At 36.8% G+C, this 23,166-nt stretch overlaps 1 protein-coding gene across 1 annotated transcript in view; it reads left to right on the top strand.

Moving 5' to 3' along the window:
- The window catches only part of TEX11 (testis expressed 11), a 340,481-nt gene that overhangs the window by 188,402 nt on the left and 128,913 nt on the right, over positions 1-23,166 (top strand). Inside the window, exons 13-15 of the mRNA XM_057537645.1 lie at positions 2,723-2,874; positions 5,730-5,815; positions 11,891-12,028. Coding sequence (XP_057393628.1) covers positions 2,723-2,874; positions 5,730-5,815; positions 11,891-12,028 — 376 coding nt within the window. The remainder of the gene's footprint in view (positions 1-2,722; positions 2,875-5,729; positions 5,816-11,890; positions 12,029-23,166) is intronic.

Raw genomic sequence — 23,166 nt, 5'->3', positions numbered from 1 at the left:
GGAAAAAACACTCCCAAGCTCATTTTATGAGGCCACCATCACCCTGATACCAAAATGAAACAAAGATAACCCCAAAAAAGAAAATTACAGGCCAGTATCACTGATGAGCAGAGATGCTAAAATCCCCAACAAAATACTAGCAAACTGAATCCAACAACACATTAAAAGGATCATACACCCTGATCAAGTGGGATTTATCCCAGGGATGCAAGGATTCTTCAGTATATGCAAATCAATCAGTGTGATACACCACATTAACCAATTGAAGAATAAAAACCATATGATCATTTCAATAGATGCAGAAAAAGCTTTTGACAAAGCTCAATACCGATTTATGATATTTTCATTTTTTAATTAAAATTTTTTTGAAGTTTTAAATTGTGGTAAAATACACAAAGCATAAAACATACCACGTTAACTATTTTTAAGTGTACAGTTCATCAGTGTTAAGTATATTCACATTGTTAAGTTTGTTACAATTAACATTCATAGTGTTAAGTGCATTAACCAAACTCCAGAGATCTTTTCATCTTGCACATTTAAAACTTTGTACCCATTAAGCAGCAAGTCCCTATTCTCCCCTTTCCCAGTCCCTGGCATACACCATTCTACTTTCCGTCTCTATGAATTTGACTACTGTAAGTACCTCATATTAGTGAAATCATACACTATTGTTCCTTTTGTTACTATTGTATTTCATTTAGCATAGTGTCCTCAAGGTTCATCCGTGTTGTAGCATGTGTCAGAATTTCCTCCTTTTGAAAGGCTGAATAATATTCCACTGTGTGTATATACTGCATTTTGTTTATCCATTCATCCATCAATGGAGACTTGTATTACTTGCACCTTTTGGCTATTGTGAATAATACTGCTATGCAAGTGGGTGTAAAAATATTTCTTTGAGACCTTGCTTTCAGTTATTTTGGGTTTATACCCAGAAGTAGAATTAGTAGATCATATGGAAATTCTGTTTTTAATTTTTTAAAGGAATCACCATACTGTTTTCCATAGTGGCTGCACCATTTTACATTCCCAGCAACAGTGCACAGGTTTCCAGTATTCCCACATTCTTGCCAACACTTGTTATTTTTTGTTTTTGTGACAGTAGCCATCCTAATGGGTGTGAGGTGTATCTCATTGTGGCTGTGATTTGCATTTCCCTAATCATTAGTGATGTCAAGTATTTCATGTGATTTTTGCCACTTGTATATCTTCTTTGGAAAAATTTCTATTCAAGCCCTTTGCCCATTTTTAAGTCAGTTGATTTTTTGTTGTTGAGTTTTAGGTGTTCTTTATATATCTGGATATTAACTCTGTATCAGACGTATGATTTGCAAATATTTTCTCCCATTTCATAGGTGGCCTTTTCACTCTGTTGATTGTGTTCTTTGATACACAAAATTTAAAAATTTTGACATAGTCCAGTTTATTTTTACTTTTGTTACTTGTGCTTTTGGTGTCATATCAAAGAAATCATAGCCAAATCCAGTGTTGTAAAGATTTTTCCCTTATATTTTCTTCTAAAAGTTTTATATTTTAGCTCTTCCATTTAGGTCTTTGATCCGTTTTGAGTTCATTTTTGTATATGGTGTAAGGTAAAGGTCCAATTTCATTCTTTTGCTTATGGATATCCAGTTGTCCCTGCACCGTTTATTGGCAAGACAGTTTTTTTTCCTCCATGGAATGCTCTTGGCACCTTTGTCAAAAATGATTTGACCATATATTTGAGAATTTATTTCTAGACTCTATTCTATTCCATTGGTGTATTTGTGTCTTTATGCCAGTACCACATTATTTTGATTACTCTATCTTTGTAGTAAATTTTGAAGTCATGAAGTATGAGTCCTCCTGCTTTGTTCTGTTTCAGGATTGTTTTGGCTCTTCTGGGTACCTTGATATTCTGTTTGATTTTTAGGATGGAGTTTTTCATTTCTGCAAAAAATGTCATTGGGATTTTCATAGGGATTGCATTACATCTGTAGATCACTTTGGGAGTATTGCCATCTTAACAATATTAAGTCTTCCAATCCATGAACTGTTTGCATTTAAAATAATCATTATCTACTGGTATATTATTTGTGTAATAAGCATAAATAAATTTTTAAAGGAATTGTTGGCAGAGGGAATTGGTAAATTTCTTCTTCTTCTTTCAGTTTTATTGAGATATAATTGACATTCAGCACTGTATAAGTTTAAGCTATACAGCATAATGACTTGAGAAGGTGGTCAAAAGGTAGAAACTTCCAGTTATAAGATAAATAAATACTGGGGATGTAATGTACATGATGACTATAGTAAACAGTGCTGTATAGTATATTTGAAAGTTGCTAAGAAAGTATATCATAAAAGTTCTCATGAACAGGGACTGGTAAATTTGTAATGTCAGTTCATGTATCTTCACTTTATGGATCTCATGTTCCAATATTTATAAACTGACATAAGTTTTGGAGAAAAAAGAACCAATTAGATATTAGTAGAGAAACGATTATCTGACTCTATGTGTTCATAAAAAGAAAATGTTTGTGGCTTGATAAATTAAACAGAAATTGAATTAAAGCATTTATTGTTGACCAATAGGCTTATTTAGACATTTAATGATATTACCTAAGTTCAGATATAGTTTTATCTTGTCTGTTTTGCTCATACTCAAACAAACTTTCGCCTTGTTAATTAAAAAAAGTTATTTTATTCACACCACTTAAAATTGTGTCTCATTGAACAGAGAATCTGTTGGGTTTTATTTCCTGAAGATTATCTGTGAACATTTTAAGTCATCAGAAAATATTGGTAAAGCTCTACTGCTCCATGTTGACATGCTTTTACAAAGGAAGGAAGAATTGCTTGCCATGGAGAAGATTGAAGAAATCATTATAGGTCAGTAGGATTTCTTTTTTTTTTTTTCAAACAGAGAAAGTTTAATATAAAGAATTATTAACTAGTAATGGGACATAACTACTAAGGTGTAAAAAGAACTCTAAAGAAGACACGAATGACAAATATAGGGGCAGTCAGTAGCTCTAGGGTTGAGGCAGAGTACACAGGGATTGAACACATTCCCTCATCACTAAGGCTGAGGCTCAGACTTCTTTGAAGAGGGTGTAACTGAGGTCCATTGGATGGTGGAGAAGTTCACTGAGGTATCACAGACCAAGTGAGTGGAGTGACAATTCCACTAGGTCAGTAGGATTTCTGCAGGTGTTTTAGAAAGGTGTTAATACGCATGTAGTTCTAAGGTGGAGGTCAGAACAGTAGCAAAATCCTCAGGTCAACAGATTTTTTCCTTTCACTTCCTTTTTTTTCTCCTTAATACCCTTTGACTATAACAACTCACCTATCCAGATTCCACATATTTGGCAAGCTAGAATGAAAGCTAAACAAAGATAACAAAACATCAACAAAAACAGACAAACCTCTGAGCTTAAACCTCATGTGTAATGGAAAATTGTGAGATTATAAGCCTAATTTCATGTTTCAGTTTGATCTCAAATTAGCTGTGTACCTTCAGGCAAGTCAGTAATATCTCTGGATCTTGGCTTTTTCCAACTATAAAATGAAGGTTGTGAAGTACATTTCTACTTTTTAACTTCTTTTTAGCAGCAGCAGTAGCATCCTTTTGTGATGCAATTGTATATGAACCCTGCCCCCAATGAAATAGACTAGAGTTGCTTTGGTTAAAGCAGAGATGTAGAGCCAGATCTCAGCATTCCATTAATCCCCCATCTCTCTGTAGAACCCTATACCCTGAAGAACACAGAGAGTACGGTCCCTTTATTAGAAAATTCTTGCCCTGGTCTGTCTTTCCTACTCTATACATATATAGAGATACAACTGGAATGATAGTCACTAATGTTAACACTGGAATTTATTCTGAGTGGTGGCAGTTTAGGTGATTTATTGCTTTCTTTGTTTTTTACCAGATTGCTTGAATTTTTATAAGTATGTATCATGTTTTTATAAAAACAAAGTCATTGATTTTTTTAAAGGAAATCTTTTGACTAGATAATCTCTAAGAGTCTTTTGAACTCTAGATTCTATGAACTGTATTTTACTGATGACACCCTTCCTCCATATCCTCACTAAGAATCCAGTTATTTTTAGACCCAGTGTTGTTAAGCTTGGTTATCTGGTTTTCCAACCCTCAGCATTTTAATGGTAGCATATTATAAAGGGAGAAAGGACCTACAGGGAAATATACAGATAACCCAATCACAAGGGAGGGAAAAACCTTATAAATTGTATAAAACAATTTCAAGTATTTAAAAAAGTATAATAATCTGTACTACATAATAATTACTGAAGGCATCATTATGATATACTACCAGTACAATAAAACACAGTAGTTGTTAGTGTTGATCTTGAATAGTCAAGCAAAAGTTAAATTGTGCTTCAGAAAACTAGAATGTGTGTTTAGAAAAACATAATTCAAAAAACATAGTTTTTAGAAAAATTAAGAACTTTAAATGATTTAGACTTTTTAAAATAAAAAATTATTTTATGTTTAATGAAAGTAAACTGCCAGGTAACTAGAAAACTTTGCTATCCAGAATAACTAATTTTCTAAGATTACAGTTAACCCAAGTTATATTGTGGTATCTAATTATACACTTACACTTTCAAAGTATGAAAATATATTTTTTTAATACATTTATGACTAGCACATCTTTTATATTATAATTTTTTTTCCCTACTTTATTTATTTATTTATTTATTTTTGGCTGTGTTGGGTCTTCGGTTCGTGCGAGGGCTTTCTCCAGTTGCAGCAAGCGGGGGCCACTCTTCATTGCGGTGCGGGGACCGCTCTTCATCGCGGTGCGCGGGCCTTTCACTATCGCGGCCCCTCCCGTTGCGGGGCACAGGTTCCAGACGCGCAGGCTCAGCAGCTGTGGCTCACGGGCCCAGCCGCTCCGCGGCATGTGGGATCTTCCCAGACCAGGGCTCGAACCCGTGTCCCCTGCATTAGCAGGCAGATTCTCAACCACTGCACCACCAGGGAAGCCCTGAAAATATTTTAAGTAGATGCTTTATGTGGCTTTTTACTCTCATGTGAGTATTTTTAACTAAGTCATGGAACAAACTATGTCTGCTGAGGGGTCAGACTCTCAGTTATCTAATGAAGCCTTTCATGGAAATTGATAGTGCCAAAGGGGTGGAAGTGAAAGGGGTATAGAATTCTATTATAGCTTAAACTTTACCTTAGTGTGTGATAATGTATTTGAACCCTGTAAATGTCTAGACCAGAAACAATCAGACATGAGTTACAATTTAAAGTAATAGAGTTTATGTGTAAACGTGGTCTTAAAGTATTTTACAAAGGCTTTAAGGTATAATTGGCCTCTCTTGGGAACTTGATCTGATCTAGTTAGTACATAATAGTATAAACACTTCTTATTAATGATTTCTAGCATTGCTGTCTGTTCATTGATAATAACATTAAGGCACCAGATGATGATCAAATTTGGAACTTAGAAAATATGTTAAAAAGCGACTAGGCTGGAAAACTACTACAGATTGATGGGCGAATTACAGTGATTCTAGCAAACTCTGATTGTATTACATAATCAATTTTGCTAGTAAATCTAAAATTGATAATGAAAACCTGTCTGAATGTGATTGTGTTTGTAGCCATTACTTAAAGATTATAGGTTCTGAAGAGCACAGTTAGTGCTCTTTATTTAATGTAATAGATCTTGATTCTTGTTTTTGGAACTTGTTTTTTTTTTTTTTTTCAGGTCACCAAACAGGAAGACAACTGACAAGAGAATTAGTAGGCTATTTACACAACATTCTATGGAAAAAAGCTGCCCAACATTTTCAGGTTTGGGAATAATCTATTTTCATTCTTTATATTCTTTCTTCACCCCAACAAATAAAACAGTGTATTCACTATAAAAATCATAGAGCATCAAGTACTTTAATAATCTCTTTCTGCTTAGGTACTGTCTATTTATTAAATATTTATAATGTAGAATTTTAATGGGCATTGGGCAAGAATTTATTTAAAAATACTAAGATGTGGACTTCCCTGGTGGCGCAGTGGTTAAGAATCCGCCTGCCAATGCAGGGGACACGGGTTTGAGCCCTGGTCCAGGAAGATCCCACATGCTGCGGAAGCAACTAAGCCCACGTGCCTCAACTACTGAGCCTGCACTCTAGAGCCCGTGAGCCACAACTACTGAGCCCGCGTGCCTAGAGCCTGTGCTCTGCAACAAGAGAAGCCACCACAATGAGAAGCCTGCGCACCACAATGAAGAGTAGCCCCCACTCGCCGCAACTAGAGAAAGCCCACATGCAGCAACAAAGACCCACCGCAGCCAAAAATAAATAAATTAAGTAATTTATTTATTTTTTAAAAAATAAAATAAAAATAAAAATACTAAGATGTGATTCATCCCCATTGGGAGTTTACAGTGTAGGGAAATGACATCACTGATATTAAGATATAGGAAAGTATAATTTATTTTAACATGAGGAGCAAGAAAGTCAGAGGGTTTTATTTCCTTTAAAAATTGAGGTATGGAGCACAGAGAACTTTTAGGGCAGTGAAAATACTTTGAATGATACTATAATGATGGACGCATGTCATTATCCATTTGTCTAAACCCATAGAATGTACAACACCAAGAGTGAACCCTAATGTAAGTTCATCAGTTGTAACAAATACACCACTCTGGTAGAGGATGTTGATGATGGGGGAGGCTATACATGTGTGGGGTCAGGAGGTATCTAGCAGATATCTGTACATTCCTCTCAATTTTGCTGTGATCCCAAAACTGCTCTTTAAAAAACCTTTTAAAAACATTGTGGTGTAATAAAAATGCAAAAAAACGTAGTAATATTTTTTCTTTTTACAAAACGGTCCAGGTTTACTGTAGAAAATTTGAAACCACAGGTAAGTTTTTTTAAAAAGAATAGTCATTCTTAATCCAATCACTCTTAAAATTTTATATATTACCTTCTAATCCGTATGCATTTGTGTGTGTATGTGTAAGAAAGGACGTACTGTTTTAGTGGATATCCACTTCCAACCAAAATGTAAGAGACCTGGTTGATGTCCTTGCCTGAATAACACCTTGCTCCCTCTTGCTACCTCCAAAAAAACAAGACAAAATACATGAAAAAATGGTTTTTAAGACACTGGACATTAGGCAATGGAGAGTGATCTCTGGTAGATAGGAAATAAACAAGGTGAGCACTGCAGTTGTTCAGCTTACTACCTTGAGTTTCCAGGCTGTAGCATAGGAATAGAAACTGAAGTGGACTATGACATAAATCACAGCAATATCCTTTTTGACCCGCCTCCTAGAGGAATGGAAATAAGAACAAAAATAAACAAATGGGACCTAATGAAACTTAAAAGCTTTTGCACAGCAAAGGAAACCATAAACAAGATGAAAAGACAACCCTCAGAACGGGAGAAAATATTTGCAGATGAAGCAACTGACAAAGGATTAATCTCCAAAATATACAAGGAGCTCATGCACCTCAATATCAAAAAAACAAACAACCCAATCCAAAAAGGGGCAGAAGACCTAAATAGACATTTCTCCAAAGAAGATGTACAGATTGCCAACAAACACATGAAAGGATGCTCAACATCATTAATCATTAGAGAAATGCAAATCAAAACTACAATGAGGTATCACCTCACACCGGTCAGAATGGCCATCATCAAAAAATCTAGAAACAATAAATGCTGGAGAGGGTGTGGAGAAAAGGGAACCCTCTTGCACTGTTGGTGGGAATGTAAATTGATACAGCCACTATGGAGAACAGTATGAGGTTCCTTAAAATCTAAAAATAGAATTACCATATGACCCAGCAATCCCACTACTGGGCATATACCCTGAGAAAACCATAATTCAAAAAGAGTCATGTACCACAATGTTCATTGCAGCTCTATTTACAGTAGGCAGGACATGGAAGCAACCTAAGTGTCCATCAGCGGATGAATGGATAAAGAAGATGTGGCACGTATATACAATGGAATATTAATCAGCCATAAAAAGAAACGAGTTATTTGTAGTGAGGTGGATGGACCTGGAGTGTGTCATACAGAGTGAAGTAAGTCAGAAAGAGAAAAACAAATACCGTATGCTAACACATATATATGGAATCTAAAAAAAAAAAAAATGGTTCTGAAGAACCTAGGGGCAGGACAGGAATAAAGACACAGATGTAGAGAATGGACTTCAGGACACGGGGACGGGGAAGGGTAAGCTGGGACGAAGTGAGAGAGTGGCATAGACATATATACGCTACTAAACGTAAAATAGCTAGTGGGAAGCAGCTACATCACTCGGGGAGATCAGCTCGGTGCTATGTAACCACCTAGAGGGGTGGGATAGGGAGGGTGGGAGGGAGTTGCAATAGGGAGGGGATATGGGGATATATGTATACATATAGCTGATTTACTTTGTTATACAGCAGAAACTAACACACCATTGTAAAGCAATTATACTCCAATAAAGATGTTAAAAAAGAAAAAGAGGAAAGAAACTGAAGTGGATCCTAGCAGGCTTCCTAATTTGAGGAGTTGGAGCTGAGAGTCTGGGAAGACCAAGGTAGCTAGAATTCATAGGACAGGGTATCAGAGAGGAGAACAGAGCAAGAAAGAGAACTCCAACAATCAGAGAATCCTTCTCAAGTGTTTTAACAGAGTACTGATCAGGATAATATGGGATGAAAATACCTAAAGCCAGAGGAGTCACCATCTAAAAGTATTAGAACAGTGCCTGGCACTCACACAGGTCTGGGAATAGAACCTGTTCATACCAGCCAGACTGGAAAACTAATTCATGGGGCATTGGGTAGAGAATTCGGAAAGGTCTTGTTTTGGTAGTGGGGAGTAATTACTCCTAAACTGAGCACTGTTCCGGACCTACCTGAAAAATCATAAAAGTATGACCTGAAAGGATCAAATTGATCCCAAGGAATTTAAGTGCTTGCCAGAGTAGAGGTCAAGGATATTTACCAGAATGCAGAACTATCTATCCAGCACCCAACAAGGTAAAGTTTATAACATCTGGTATCTGATAATAAATTACCAAGCATACAAACAGGCAGGAAAATGCAACCTATAATGAAGAAAAGAAGCAACAATTGAAACTAACATAGAAGTTAACATTAACAGAGGACACTAAAATAGCTCTTATAATTGTATTCCATATATTCAAAAAGTTAGGTAGAGACATGGAAGATATAAAAGACCCAAATCAAACTTCCAGAGATGAAAAGTATGTCTAGGATCAAAAATATACTGCATAGTATTAACATCAGATTAGACATTGCAGAAGGATGGATATGTTCATTGATTGTGGTGGTCATTTCACAGTGTATACATAAAACATCTTGTTTTATACATTAAGGTGCTGCAAAATAGAATGATATTCTTATTTTCTTTTAGAGCATCTCTGTTTCTTTACTGAGCAAGTAAAAAATTATTTCAGAATTCCCTTCTCATATTGAATCTTTTTTTCTCTCATTTTCCAATCTTGCAGGATAATTTTTTTAACTCCCACTTCCAACACTGGAGAAGAATGTAATCTTAATTCTAAATAGTCAAAGGCAGTGTTATACCTCCTCAGCACAGTTGTTCCTAGTAGGGAGTGAGTTTTATTCCTTTTAGGTACTAATGACTCCTGTCTTTCATTGAAAAATGTGAAGTTTCTTGATAGGGTACCTTGGTGTGCATGAGCGATCTTAATTTTCTTATCTTTTTTTTTTTAAGATATTCCACTCTTTTTTTAAAATTTATTTATTTATTTATTTATGGCTGTGTTGTGTCTTCGTTTCTGTACGAGGGCTTTCTCTAGTTGTGGCAAGCGGGGGCCACTCTTCATCGCGGTGCGTGGGCCTCTCACTGTCGCGGCCTCTCTTGTTGCGGAGCACAGGCTCCAGACGCGCAGGCTCAGTAATTGTGGCTCACGGGCCCAGTTGCTCCGCGGCATATGGGATCTTCCCAGACCAGGGCTCGAACCCGTGTCCCCTGCATTGGCAGGTGGATTCTTGACCACTGTGCCACCAGGGAAGCCCCCTTAATTTTCTTATCTTAAAAAAAGTTATCCAGGTCATTTCTATTAGATTTTTCCTAATAGCTTCTTACCATTGAAAATTTTAAAGTGCCTCAAAAGTAAGAAAACATTTTTGTACAAAAACATAGCATTTAATTAAAATAGTGAAAAACCTGGAAATTTACTAAATAGCCTACATTTTCTTATCCTACATAGCAACATAGATTAATATTTACAAAATGAAGTTAAATGGAAAGAATAGAAAATGAAATTGTAATATAAGGTATGATTACAACTATATAAAAATACAAAAGGGTAAAATTAAAATGAAATGTGTAGAAATGAAAATAGCTGTATTTGAATGGTAAATTATGGGTGTTCTCTTTTAAAATTTTTATCATTGTTGTTTTAATAACTTTTAAATCGTATTCTGAGTTTTCTAGGGTGGCTCACCATCCTCTCAGACTCTTCATCCCATATGTGGAATTTCATTTTTTTCAGCTTTTTTGAGGTATAATTGACAAAATTATGATTAAAGTGTACAATATGATGATTTGATTTGCTATACATATACATTGTGAAAGAGTTCTAATGATTTATTTAACATGTCCATCACCTCACATATTTACCTTTTTTTCTTTTTGGTGAGAACATTTAAGTTCTGCTCTCTTAGCAAAATTCAATTATGCAATCCAGTATCACCAACTATAGTCACCATATATCTAATGTATATATTAGACCCTCAGACCTTTTTCATCTTATAACTGAAAGTTTGTACCCTTTTACCAACCATTCTCCATTTCCCCCACCCTCAAACCCCTGGAAAACACCATTCTACTCTGTGTTTCTATGAGTTTGGCTTTTCTTTCTTTACTTTAGATTCTACATATAAGTGATACCGCGCAGTGTTTGTCTTTCTCTTTCTGGCTTATATCATTTAGCATAATGTCCTCCAAGTTCATCCATGTTGTCACAAATGGCAGGATTTCATTCTTTTTTAAGGCTAATATTCCATTTTATACATATACTGTACTTTCTTTACCCACATTCATCAGTAAACAACAACTTAGGTTGTTTCCATACCTTGGCTTGCTGCAATGGACATGGCAGTACAATTATCTCTTTGAGATAATGATTTCACTTTCTTTGGGTATCCCACACAGAAGTAGGATTACTGGATTGTATGGTAGTTCTATTTTTAATTTCTTGGGAAACCTCCAACTGTTTTCCATAGTGGCTATATCAGTTTACATTCCTACCAACAGTGTACAAGGTTTCCCTTTTCTCTACATCCTCACTACCATTTGTTATCTCTTGTCTTTCTGATGTTAGCCATTGTAGCAGATGTGAAGTGATATCTCACTGTGGTTTTGATTTGCATTTTCCTGATGATAAGTGATGTTGAGCACCTTTTCATGTACCTATTGGCCATTTGTATGTCTTCTTTTGAAAAGTCTGTCCAGATCCTTTGCCCATTTATAATCGGGTTTTGTTTTTGTTCTTGTTTCTGTTTTTGTTTTTTGTTTTTATTTTTTGCCACTGAGTTGTAGTATTTCCTTATATATTTTGGATATTAACCCCCCAAAATATTGCAAATGTTTTCTCTGATTTCATAGGTTGCCTTTTAATTTTGTTGGTTTCCGTGAAACCTCTAATGTGAGGAAAGAAGAGAGAATATTGATTGCCACTTTATCTATAACTTATATTGATCAAGGCTGATAATAAAATGCACTTAGCATTCAACTAAAGAGGATGTTGTGTTTTGGTTGCCTAAAAATGTAAACAGTGCCATTTTTTTTTGTTTCTAAAGGTGACTTGGAACAATTAGGGTCAAATATAGAGATATCTCTGTGATTTTGTTATTTCTTTTTAAACTTTAGGTACAAGATTATGGCGCTGCCCTACACTGGTACCACTGTTCTCTGAGATTCTATGCATGTGATCAAACGTACGTGGACTTGGCCAAGCTACAGAGGAACATGGCTTCTTGTTACATGCATTTGGAACAATTTGATAAGGTCCTTTGATTTATCTGTTTTTCAAAGGCAGCAAATGTTGTTATGGTCAATGGCAGAGAGATGGTTGTAGTGGTGTGACTTCTTGGCTATTAGGTTAGGATGTCTGAGAGTTACTTCATACAGAACAAAGTCAAATTGATATTTTCCTGACTTGCACACTATAAACATTAATGAATGGAACTTCCCAAAAGGAGAGAAAATTTGGAGACTCTTAATTCCATTACTTACTGTTTATTTTTAACACCCTGTTCTGAAAGGTAATATATCATTGCAATTCATGAACAAAGTTATCTGCTGCTAACCATCTGCAGTATTGTCCTTTGAAGCAGAATAAATTTTAAGGTACACATTTTTTTGGGTCAAGCATTCAGTGAGAGCAAACACTTGGATGAAATATCGTTCTTTTACTTTCTGGGTTATCTTTTGCCTTTCCAACCAATCTAAAAAAATGTTCAGCATTTGATTTCTTATCAGGACAAAATTCTAGAAGGTAAAAGGGATAAAACTTGCTTGAGGATAGAGCCATTCATACTCCCCAAAGCATTTGGGACATTTCTTCCTTTGGTTATCATATAGTATGCACATAATGGGATGGGGTGTATTGTCTTGTGGTAAGACGAAAAACAAGAAGTACAAGTATGGATCCAGATAAAATATGAAGGTTTTTGTTGCTTTTTAAGTTTTAATAACAAATTTAGGGGAAAATACGTGATTAAGGGTTGTAATTTTAGACATTTTCTTTGAAGATTTGTTTACTTTGAAGGGTTGTTTACCTTAATAAATACTTCAGATTTTCTTTCAAAAGAATATTTACCATTTAGTTTGTTTGTTATAAATTCACGGTCCTGAAAGAGAAGTTGGAAGGTTACTTAATTCATCGTATTTCTACACAGGCTAGCATTTAAGTGTTTCAGAAAGATGGTTGACTACTGTTTACTTAAAGACCTGAAAAGAAGATGTCACATAGATTTTGTTACCTAATTCATTATATTTCTGCTTAGAATACCGTTACCTATTTCAGAAAGAGTTTCCTACTGCTTACTTAAAGACCTGTAAAGAAGGCAATCACAAAGCTTTTGTAACTCTATGATTTATGTTAACCTGGAAGATTGGGAAGGACCTGGACCTGGAGCTAGACGTGCCACCTGGGGGGATGGATACATCTGCAGGCCAAGGAAGGATGTGTAATCACCTAGTCAAGATAGAAAGAACATAGTATGAGATACTGTGATAGTCTCTGAAGTTACAGAGATGAACAAGTTGCCTTTGACTCAGCCAAGCAGCTGGCATCAGGGTATCCTAATGGGCAGATCAGAAGATTATGGCAATGGGGGAAATTTAAGTGTTGGAAAGATTCCATAAGTTAGGCACATAGGTAGTTGACATCACATAAGCATATCAGCAGGGAACAGGTCTTCAATCATTTGGACTCAGATGCAGGACTCAAATCTTTGCATCACTGGGGGTATGTGTAGATAGACTAGAAAGAGCAAGGTCGAGCTCCAAACCTAAAGTGAATGGAACATGAGGCTCTTTTTAAGAGTGGAGCTCAGGCATAGGGAGCCAGACTGGGATGCAATTACCAGAAAAAGAATACAAAGTGAATAGATGATACAGTCTTCTAAGACTTGAAGCACTGCTTCTTAAATTTCCTCTAACTAATGTCAAGTTTGGTCCTAGAGCCTAGTGTAGGACTGAACCTGTAATTGGGAGTTCAAATGGTATTAGTAGTAAGGAGGGGAAGAAGAAGAGAGCAGGAAACCAGGCAGGTCCTAATATGTATACTCAGTTTGTGATTATATCATTTAAGGCCAGATTGCCTTGTTGATTACTGTTAGTATATTTCTCCATTTCATCCTTCCTGTCTTAAACTTAGCAGATATTGATTTGATACCTCCATAAGTAAGGAATACTCTACTGTGCACTAAGACAGATGAAGAAAGGTGAAACAGTTACACAGTTCATCATATTTTACTATTTTGCTATTCCCACCTAGTCTTGTTAATTTTTATTGTCTGCTTTTTTCACTCCTTCCCTGGATCTACTTGAGTACTGTTCAGAAATTTTGTGAAACCATATTTATTGAATCTGCTAAAATTTCATAGTTTTCATATAGGCACTAAGTAAAACTGACTCTTGTTGACTTTCTGTCATACTCCTCACCAATCCTTGGTGATTCCAAAACATTTTTTTTTATCCCTAAGCACCTATGCCTTATCCTTCCTTTTAGAAGAAAACCTTATCTTCTAATTTCCTGGGCTTGTAGCCACTGACATGAACTTCATCACCTTCTCTCTTTATCCATTCTTTCTTCTCCCTTATCTCTGAGAAAGAAGTAACTTTCCCAGGGGACCTTCCCTACAAATCTCAACCCTAACTCTTTCATCTTTCTCTCTCTACTGTTTCTTTCCCCTGTCACTACAATTATTTTTAGGCCTTCTTTATTCAAAAACCTTTCTTCAACCTTGTCATCCTCCCCAAATTATAGTTTGTCCTTCCTTTCATCACCAAACTTTATAACCTAAAATTACTGCCTATATTTTTTTAGTATTCGTTTATTCAAAAAATATTTATTAACTGTCGACTACATGTTAAATACTGTACTAGGCAAATAGACAAAACCCCCTACCCCCACAGAGTTTATATTCTACTAGGAGAGACAGACAATAAAAAGATAAATATTATGGTATATTAGAGAGGTCAGCAAATTTTCTATACAGAACCACATAGTAAATATTTTAGGTTTTCTAGGCCATACAGTCTCTCTTGCAGCTACTCAACTGTGCTGTTGTACCATGAAATCAGGCGTAGACCATATGTAAACAAATTGGCATGGCTTTGTTCCAACAAAACTTTATATTTAGGAACACTGAAATTTGAATTTCATATAATTTTTTGTGTCATAAAGTATTCTTTTTTTGATTTTTTTCAACCTTTTAAAAAAGTAAAACTTAGCTTGATAGTTGGTAGGCTGGATGGAGCCCAAAGGCCATAGTTTGCTGACCCTGTTATATTAGATAGTGATAAGTGCTAAAGAGAAAACTAAGTAGGAAAGGGTAGTATTAAATGTTTTAGAGGAGGAATGAAGGGTTGGAATTTTAGACAAGGTGGCCAGAGAGGGCCTCAGTGAGAAGGTAGTTTTTGAGTAGAGACCTGAGGAAATGAGGGATCTGGCTATGAGGATACCTTTAAAAAGAGCATTCCAGACAGAGGGAGTAGCAAATGCAAAGGCTCTGGTGTGTGGGGTAGGAGCCTATATGTAGTGTTTGAGGAACAGCAAAGAGACTAGTGTGGCTGGAGCAGAGGGAATATTAGGGAAAACAGGAGATGTGATCAAGGAAGCAGTGGGGAAACAGATCATGTAAGAAAGACATTGTAGTTCATTGTAAAGATTTGTGTCATTAAGTCTAAGTGAGATGGGGAGCCAGTGGGAGGGTTTGGGACACAGGAGTGTCAAGATCTGACTTGCATTTTAATAAAATCACTCGGCCACTGTGTTGAATAGACTGAGCTGGATGCAAGGGTGGAAGCAGGGAGACCAGTTTAGGTGGCCACTGAAATAATCTAGGCAAGAGATGATGGCGGCATGGACCAGGATGAAGGAAGTATGGATGGTGAGAAGTGGTCAGATTCTGGATAGAATATGAAAATAAAGCTGACAGAATTCTCTGACAAACCAGATGTAGGATAAGAGAGAAAAAAAGAGACAAGAATGACTCTCTAAGGTTTTTGGCCTCACCACCTACTTCCCTCTTGATGATTTTTGCATCTGATTCTATAAACTGCTCTTGAATATCACTAGTGACCTTTTTTTTTTAATAAATGTATTTATTTATTTTTGGCTGCGTTGGGTCTTTGTTGCTGGGTGCGGGCTTTCTCTAGTTGTGGCGAGCAGGGGCTACTCTTCATTGCGGTGCACGGGCTTCTCACTGCGGTGGCTTCTTTTGTTGCGGAGCACGGGCTCTAGGCATGTGGGCTTCAGTAGTTGCGGCTAATGGGCTCTAGAGCGCAGGCTCAGTAGTTGTGGCGCACGGGCTTAGTTGCTCCGCGGCATGTGGGATCTTCCTGGACCAGGGCTCAAACCCGTGTCCTCTGCATTGGCAGGTGGATTCTTGACCACTGCACCACCAGGGAAGCCCCGCTAGTGACCTTTTAATGATCAAGTCTAATGATTTCTTCCCTCAGTCCATTTTGTCCTCTGGTCTCTCCAGCACGAGAGAATATAATACTACTTTTTCCTTCTAGAAACTTTCTCTTTGGCTTCTAATGACATACTCTCTTTTTTTTATTGAATTATAGATGATTTACAGTGTTGTGTTGTTAGTTTCTGGTATACAGCAAAGTGATTCAGATATATCTATATATATATATATCTTTATCATATTCTTTTCCATTATGGTTTATTACAAGATACTGAATATAGTTCCCTGTGTTATACAGTAGGACCTTGTTGTTTTATCTGTTCTATGTATAGTAGTTTGTATCTGCTAATCCCAAACTCCTAATTTATCCCTTCCCCGCCTCCCTTCCTCTTTGGTAATTGTAAATTTGTATTCTATGTATGACATACTCTCTTTTTTTTAAAATTAATTAATTTATTTATTTATTACTTTTGGCTGTGTTGGGTCTTCGTTTCTGTGCGAAGGCTTTCTCTAGTTGTGGCGAGCGGGGGCCACTCTTCATCGCGGTGCGCGGGCCTCTCACTATCGCAGCCTATCTTGTTGCGGAGCACAGGCTCCAGACGCGCAGGCTCAGTAGTTGTGGCTCACAGGCCCAGTTACCCCGTGGCATGTGGGATCTTCCCAGACCAGGGCTCGAACCTGTGTCCCCTGCATTGGCAGGCAGATTCTCAACCACTGCGCCACCAGGGAATCCCTGACATACTCTCTTAATCCTATTGCTCTGACTGTTCCTTTTTTATTTATGTTATTGGTAGTCTCTTTTCCCAAATAAATGTTGGATGAGGGCAGGTACTGTTGATCTCATTCTCCATTTTATCCTTAACACCCATGAACACGCTTGGTACATGGTAAGTTTTCAATAAACATTTGTTGAATTTATTCTCTTCTCCCTTCTTTTATTTCTGTTGTACACTATCCCCTCAGAAATTCATCAACTGTTTTCTTAGCTTCAGCTCTCCATACCCAAATCTATATCTCTAGCCCTGATCTCTCTCATAGCCCACATCCACTTTTCTACTGTCTTTGGGTATATACGGCTATCTAAGACTGAAATCTTAGATTCATGGATTCTTTCTTCTCCCCCTATATTCAGTCGTGTGCCACATCTGGTCAATTCTACCTCTGCAATATTTTTGCCAGCTGTCGCCCCTTCCATCTTTACCTCACTACCCTATGCCAAGCCCTCATTACCTCTAAGACTACTGGAAAAATCTAACTGATTATTGTATCGTGCTCAATAATTTTCAGTGGCACCCTGTAAATAAAGACCAAATTCCTTAGACTTAAGGTCCTCCATAATCTTTATTTTTTTTTTATAATTTTTTAAAAAAATCTATTGTAGTATAATTGCTGTACAATGTTGTGTTAGTTTCTGCGGTATAACGAAGTGAATCAGCTATATGTATGCATATATCCCCATATCCCCTCCCTCTTGCGTCTCCCTCTCACCCTCCCTATCCCACCCCTCTAGGTGGACACAAAGCACACAGCTGATCTCCCCGTGCGATGCAGCTGCTTCCCACTAGCTAGCTATTTTACATTTGGTAGTGTATATATGTCAGTGCCACTCTCTCACTTCGTCCCAGCTTACCCTTCCCTCTCTCCATGTCCTCAAGTCCATTCCTATGTCTGCGTATTTATTCCTGTCCTGCCCTTAGATTCATCAGAACCATTTTTTTTAGATTCCATATATATGTGTTAGCATATGGCATTAGTTTTTCTCTTTCTGACTTACTTCACTCTGTATGACAGACTCTAGGTCCATCCACCTCACTAAATAACTCAATTTCGTTTCTTTTTATGGCTGAGTAATATTCCATTGTATATATATGCTACATCTTTATCCATTCATCTGTCAATGGACACTTAGGTTGCTTCCACGTCCTGGCTATTGTGAATAGAGCTGCAATGAATATTGTGGTACATGACCCTTTTTGAATTATGGTTTTCTCAGGGTATATGCCCATGAGTGGGATTGCTAGGTCATATGGTAGTTCTATTTTTAGTTTTTTAAGGAACCTCCATACTGTTCTCCATAGTGGCTGTATCAATTTACATTCCCACCAAGAGTGCAAGAGGGTTCCCTTTTCTCCACACGCTCTCCAGCATTTATTGTTTGTAGATTTTTTGATGATGGCCATTCTGACCAGTGTGAGGTGATACCACACTGTAGTTTTGATTTGCATTTCTCTAATGATTAATGATGTTGAGCATCCTTTCATGTGTTTATTGACAATATGTATATCTTCTTTGGAGAAATGTCTATTTAGGTCTTCTGCCCATTTTTGGATTGGGTTTGTTTTTTTGATATTGAGGTACATGAGCTGCTTGTATATTTTGGAGATTAATCCTTTGTCAGTTGCTTCATTTGCAAATATTTTCTCCCATTCTGAGGATTGTCTTTTCGTCTTCTTTATGGTTTCCTTTGCTTTGCAAAAGCTTTTAAGTTTCATTAGGTCCCAGTTGTTTATTTTTGTTTTTATTTCCATTTCTCTAGGAGGTGATTCAAAAAGGATCTTGCTGTGATTTATGTCAAAGAGTGTTCTTCCTTTGTTTTCCTCCAAGAGTTTTATAGTGTCTGGCCTTATTACATTTAGGTATTTAATCCATTTTGAGTTTATTTTTTGTATGGTGTTGGAAAGTGTTCTAATTTCATTCTTTTACAAGTGGCTGTCCAGTTTTCTGAGCACCACTTACTGAAGAGGCTGTCTATTCTCCATTGTATATTCTTGCCTCTTTTATCAAAGATAAGGTGACCATATGTGCGTGGGTTTACCTCTGGGCTTTCTATCCTGTTCCGTTGATCTATATTTCTGTTTTTGTGCCAGTACCGTACTGTCTTGATTACTGTAGCTTTGTAATATAGTCTGATGTCTGGGAGTCTGATTCCTCCCCCTCTGTTTTTCTTTCTCAAGATTGCTCTGGCTATTTGGGGTCTTTTGTGTTTCCAACAAATTGTGAAATTTTTTCTTCTAGTTCTGTGAAAAATGCCATTGGTAGTTTGATAGGGATTGCATTGAATCTGTAGATTGCTTTGGGTAGTAGAGTCATTTTCACAGTGTTGATTCTTCCAATCCAGAGACATGGTATATCTCTCCATCTGTTTGTATCATCTTTGATTTCGTTCATCAGTCTTATAATTTTCTGCATACAGGTCTTTTGTCTCCTTAGGTAGGTTTGTTCCTAGGTATTTTATTCTTTTCGTTGCAGTGGCAAATGGGAGTGTTTCCTTATTTACTCTTTAAGATTTTTCATCCTTAGTGTATAGAAATGCAAGAGATTTCTGTGCATTAATTTTGTATCCTGCTACTTTACCACATTCATTGATTAGCTCTAGTAGTTTTCTGGTAGCATCTTTATGATTCTCTATGTATAGTATCATGTCATCTGCAAACAGTGACAGCTTTACTTCTTCTTTTCCGATATGGATTCCTTTAATTTCTTTTTCTTCTCTGATTGCTGTGGCTAAAACTTCCAAAGCTATGTTGAATAATAGTGGTGAGAGTGGACATCCTTGTCTTGTTCCTGATTTTAGAGGAAATGGTTTCAGTTTTTCGACACTGAGAATGATGTTGGCTGTGGGTTTGTCATATATGGCCTTTATTATGTTGAGGTAGGTTCCCTCTATGCCTACTTTCCGGAGAGTTTTTATCATAAATGGGTGTTGAATTTTGTCGAAAGCTTTCTCTGCATCTATTGAGATTATCATATGGATTTGTCCTTCACTTTGTTAATATGGTGTATCACATTGACTGATTTCTATATACTGAAGTATCCTTGCATTCCTGGGAAAAAACCCCACTTGATCATGGTGTATGATCCTTTTAATGTGCTGTTGGATTCTGTTTCCTAGTATTTTGTTGAGGATTTTTGCATCTGTGTTCATCAGTGATATTGGCCTGTAGATTTCTTTTTTTGTGACATCTTTGTCTGGTTTTGGTATCAGGGTGATGGTGGCCTCGTGGAATGACTTTGGGAGTGTTCCTCCCTCTGCTATATTTTGGAAGAGTTTGAGAAGGATAGGTGTTAGCTCTTCTGTAAATGTTTGATAGAATTCGCCTGTGAAGCCATCTGGTCCTGGGCTTTTGTTTGTTGGAAGATTTTTAATCACAGTTTCAATTTCAGTGCTTGTGATTGGTCTGTTCATATTTTCTATTTCTTCCTGGTTCAGTCTCGGAAGGTTGTGCATTTCTAAGAGTTTGTCCATTTCTTCCAGGTTGTCCATTTTATTGGCATATTGTTGCTTGTAGTAATCTTTCATGATCCTTTGTATTTCTGCAGTATCAGTTGTTACTTCTCCTTTTTCATTTCTAATTCTATTGATTTGAGTCTTCTCCCTTTTTTTCTTGATGAGTCTGCCTAATGATTTATCAATTTTGTTTATATTCTCAAAGAACCAGCTTTTAGTTTTATTGACCTTTGCTATTGTTTCCTTCATTTCATTTTCATTTATTTCTGATCTGATCTTTATGATTTCTTTCCTTCTGCTAACTTTGGGGTTTTTTTGGTTCTTTCTGTAATTGCTTTAGGTGTAAGGTTGGGTTGTTTATTTGAGATGTTTCTTGTTTCTTGAGGTAGGATTGTATTTCTATAAACTTCCCTCTTAGAATTGCTTTTGCTGAATCCCATGGGTTTTGGGTCGTCGTGTTTTCATTGTCATTTGTTTCTAGGTATTTTTTGATTTCCTCTTTGATTTCTTCAGTTATCTCTTGGTTATTTAGTAGTGTATTGTTTAGCCTCCATGTGTTCTTATTTTTTACAGATTTTTTTGCTGTAATTGATATCTAGTCTCATTGCTTTGTGGTCGGAAAAGATACTTGATACAATTTCAACTTTTTGAAATTTACCAAGGCTTGATTTGTAACCCAAGTTGTGATCTGTCCTGGAGAATGTCCATGAGCACTTGAGAAGAAAGTGTATTCTGTTGTTTTTGGATGGAATGTCCTATAAATATCAATTAAGTCCATTTTGTTTAATGTATCATTTAAAGTTTGTGTTTCCTTATATTTTTTCATTTTGGATGATCTATTCATTGGTGAAAGTGGGGTGTTAATTAATGTCCTCTACGATTATTGTGTTACTGTCGATTTCCCCTTTTTTGGCTGTTAGCATTTGCTTTATGTATTGAGGTGCTTCTACGTTGGGTGCACAAATATTTACAATTGTTATATCTTCTTCTTGGATTGATCCCTTGATCATTATATAGTGTCCTTCTTTGTCTCTTGTAATAGTGTTTATTTTAGCAGGAGTTCTTTTTTTTTATTTTTTTTTAATTTTTTTTTTTATAGCTACTTTATTTATTTATTTCTTTATTTTTGGCTGTGTTGGGTCTTCGGTTCGTGCGAGGGCTTTCTCCAGTTACGGCAAGTGGGGGCCACTCTTCATCGCGGTGCAGGGACCGCTCTTCATCGCGGTGCGCGGGCCTCTCACCATCGCGGCCCCTCCCGTTGCGGGGCACAGGCTCCAGACGCGCAGGCTCAGTAGTTGTGGCTCACGGGCCCAGCCGCTCCATGGCATGTGGGATCTTCCCAGACCAGGGCTCGAACCCGTGTTCCCTGCATTAGCAGGCAGATTCTCAACCACTGCGCCACCAGGGAAGCCCTAATAGTGTTTATTTTAAAGTCTATTTTGTCTGATATGAGAATTGCTACTCCAGCTTTCTTTTGATTTCCATTTGCATGGAATATCTTTTTCCATCCCCTCACTTTCAGTCTGCATGTGTCCCTAGGTCTGAAGTGGGTCTCTTATAGACAGCATATATACAGGCCTTGTTTTTTATTCATTCAGCCAGTCTGTGTGTTTTGGTTGGAGCATTTGATCCATTTACATTTAAGGTAATTATTGATATGTATGTTCCTATTACCATTTTCTTAATTGTTTTGGGTTTGTTTTTGTAGGTCTTTTCCTTCTCTTGTGTTTCCTGCCTAGAGAGTTTCCTTTAGGATTTGTTGTAAAGCTCGTTTGGTGGTGCTGAATTCTCTTAACTTTTGCTTGTCTGTAAGTGTTTCAATTTCTCCATCAAATCTGAATGAGATCCTTGCTGGGTAGAGTAATCTTGGTTGTAGGTTTTTCCCTTTCATCACTTTAAATATGTCCTGCCACTCCCTTGTGACTTGCAGAGTTTCTGCTGAAAGATCAGCTGTTAAGCTTATGGGGATTCCCTTGTATATTATTTGTTGCTTTTCCCTTGCTGCTTTTAATATTTTTTCCTTGCATTTAATTTTTTTTGTTTGATTAATATGTGTCTTGGCGTGTTTCTCCTTGGATTTATCATGTATGGGACTCCTGTGCTTCCTGGACTTGGTTGACTATTTCCTTTCTCATATTAGGGAAGTTTTCAACTATAATCTCTTCAAATATTTTCTCAGTCCCTTTCTTTTTCTCTTCTTCTTCTGTGACCCATGTAATTCGAATGGTGGTGCGTTTAATGTTGTCCCAGAAGTCTCTAAGACTGTCCTCAATTCTTTTCATTCTTTTTTCTTTATTCTGCTCTGTGGTAGGTATTTCCACTATTTTATCTTCCAGGTCACTTATCCGTTCTTCTGCCTCAGTTATTCTGCTATTGATTCCTTCTAGAGAATTTTTAATTTCATTTATTGTGTTGTTCATCATTGTTTGTTTGCTCTTTGGTTCTTTTAGGTCCTTGTTAAACGTTTTTTTTAATTTTCTCCATTCTATATCCAAGATCTTGGATCAACTTTACTATCATTGCTCTGAATTCTTTTTCAGGTAGACTGCCTATTTCCTCTTCATTTGTTTGGTCTGATGGGTTTTTACGTTGCTTCTTCATCTGTTATGTGTTTCTCTGTCTTCTCATTTTGTTTAACTTACTGTGTTTGGGGTCTCCTTTTCGGAGACTGAAGGTTCGTAGTTCCTTTTGTTTTTGGTGTCTGCCCCTAGTGGGTAAGTTTTGTTCAGTGGCTTCTGTAGGCTTCCTGGTGAGGGGATTTGTGCCTG

This window comes from Balaenoptera acutorostrata, chromosome X, assembly GCF_949987535.1.
Source record: "Balaenoptera acutorostrata chromosome X, mBalAcu1.1, whole genome shotgun sequence".
In the NCBI taxonomy this organism is placed as follows: Eukaryota; Metazoa; Chordata; class Mammalia; order Artiodactyla; family Balaenopteridae; genus Balaenoptera; species Balaenoptera acutorostrata.
The sequence above is the reverse complement of the archived record's forward strand: the minus strand, read 5'-3'. Positions and strand labels throughout refer to the sequence as shown.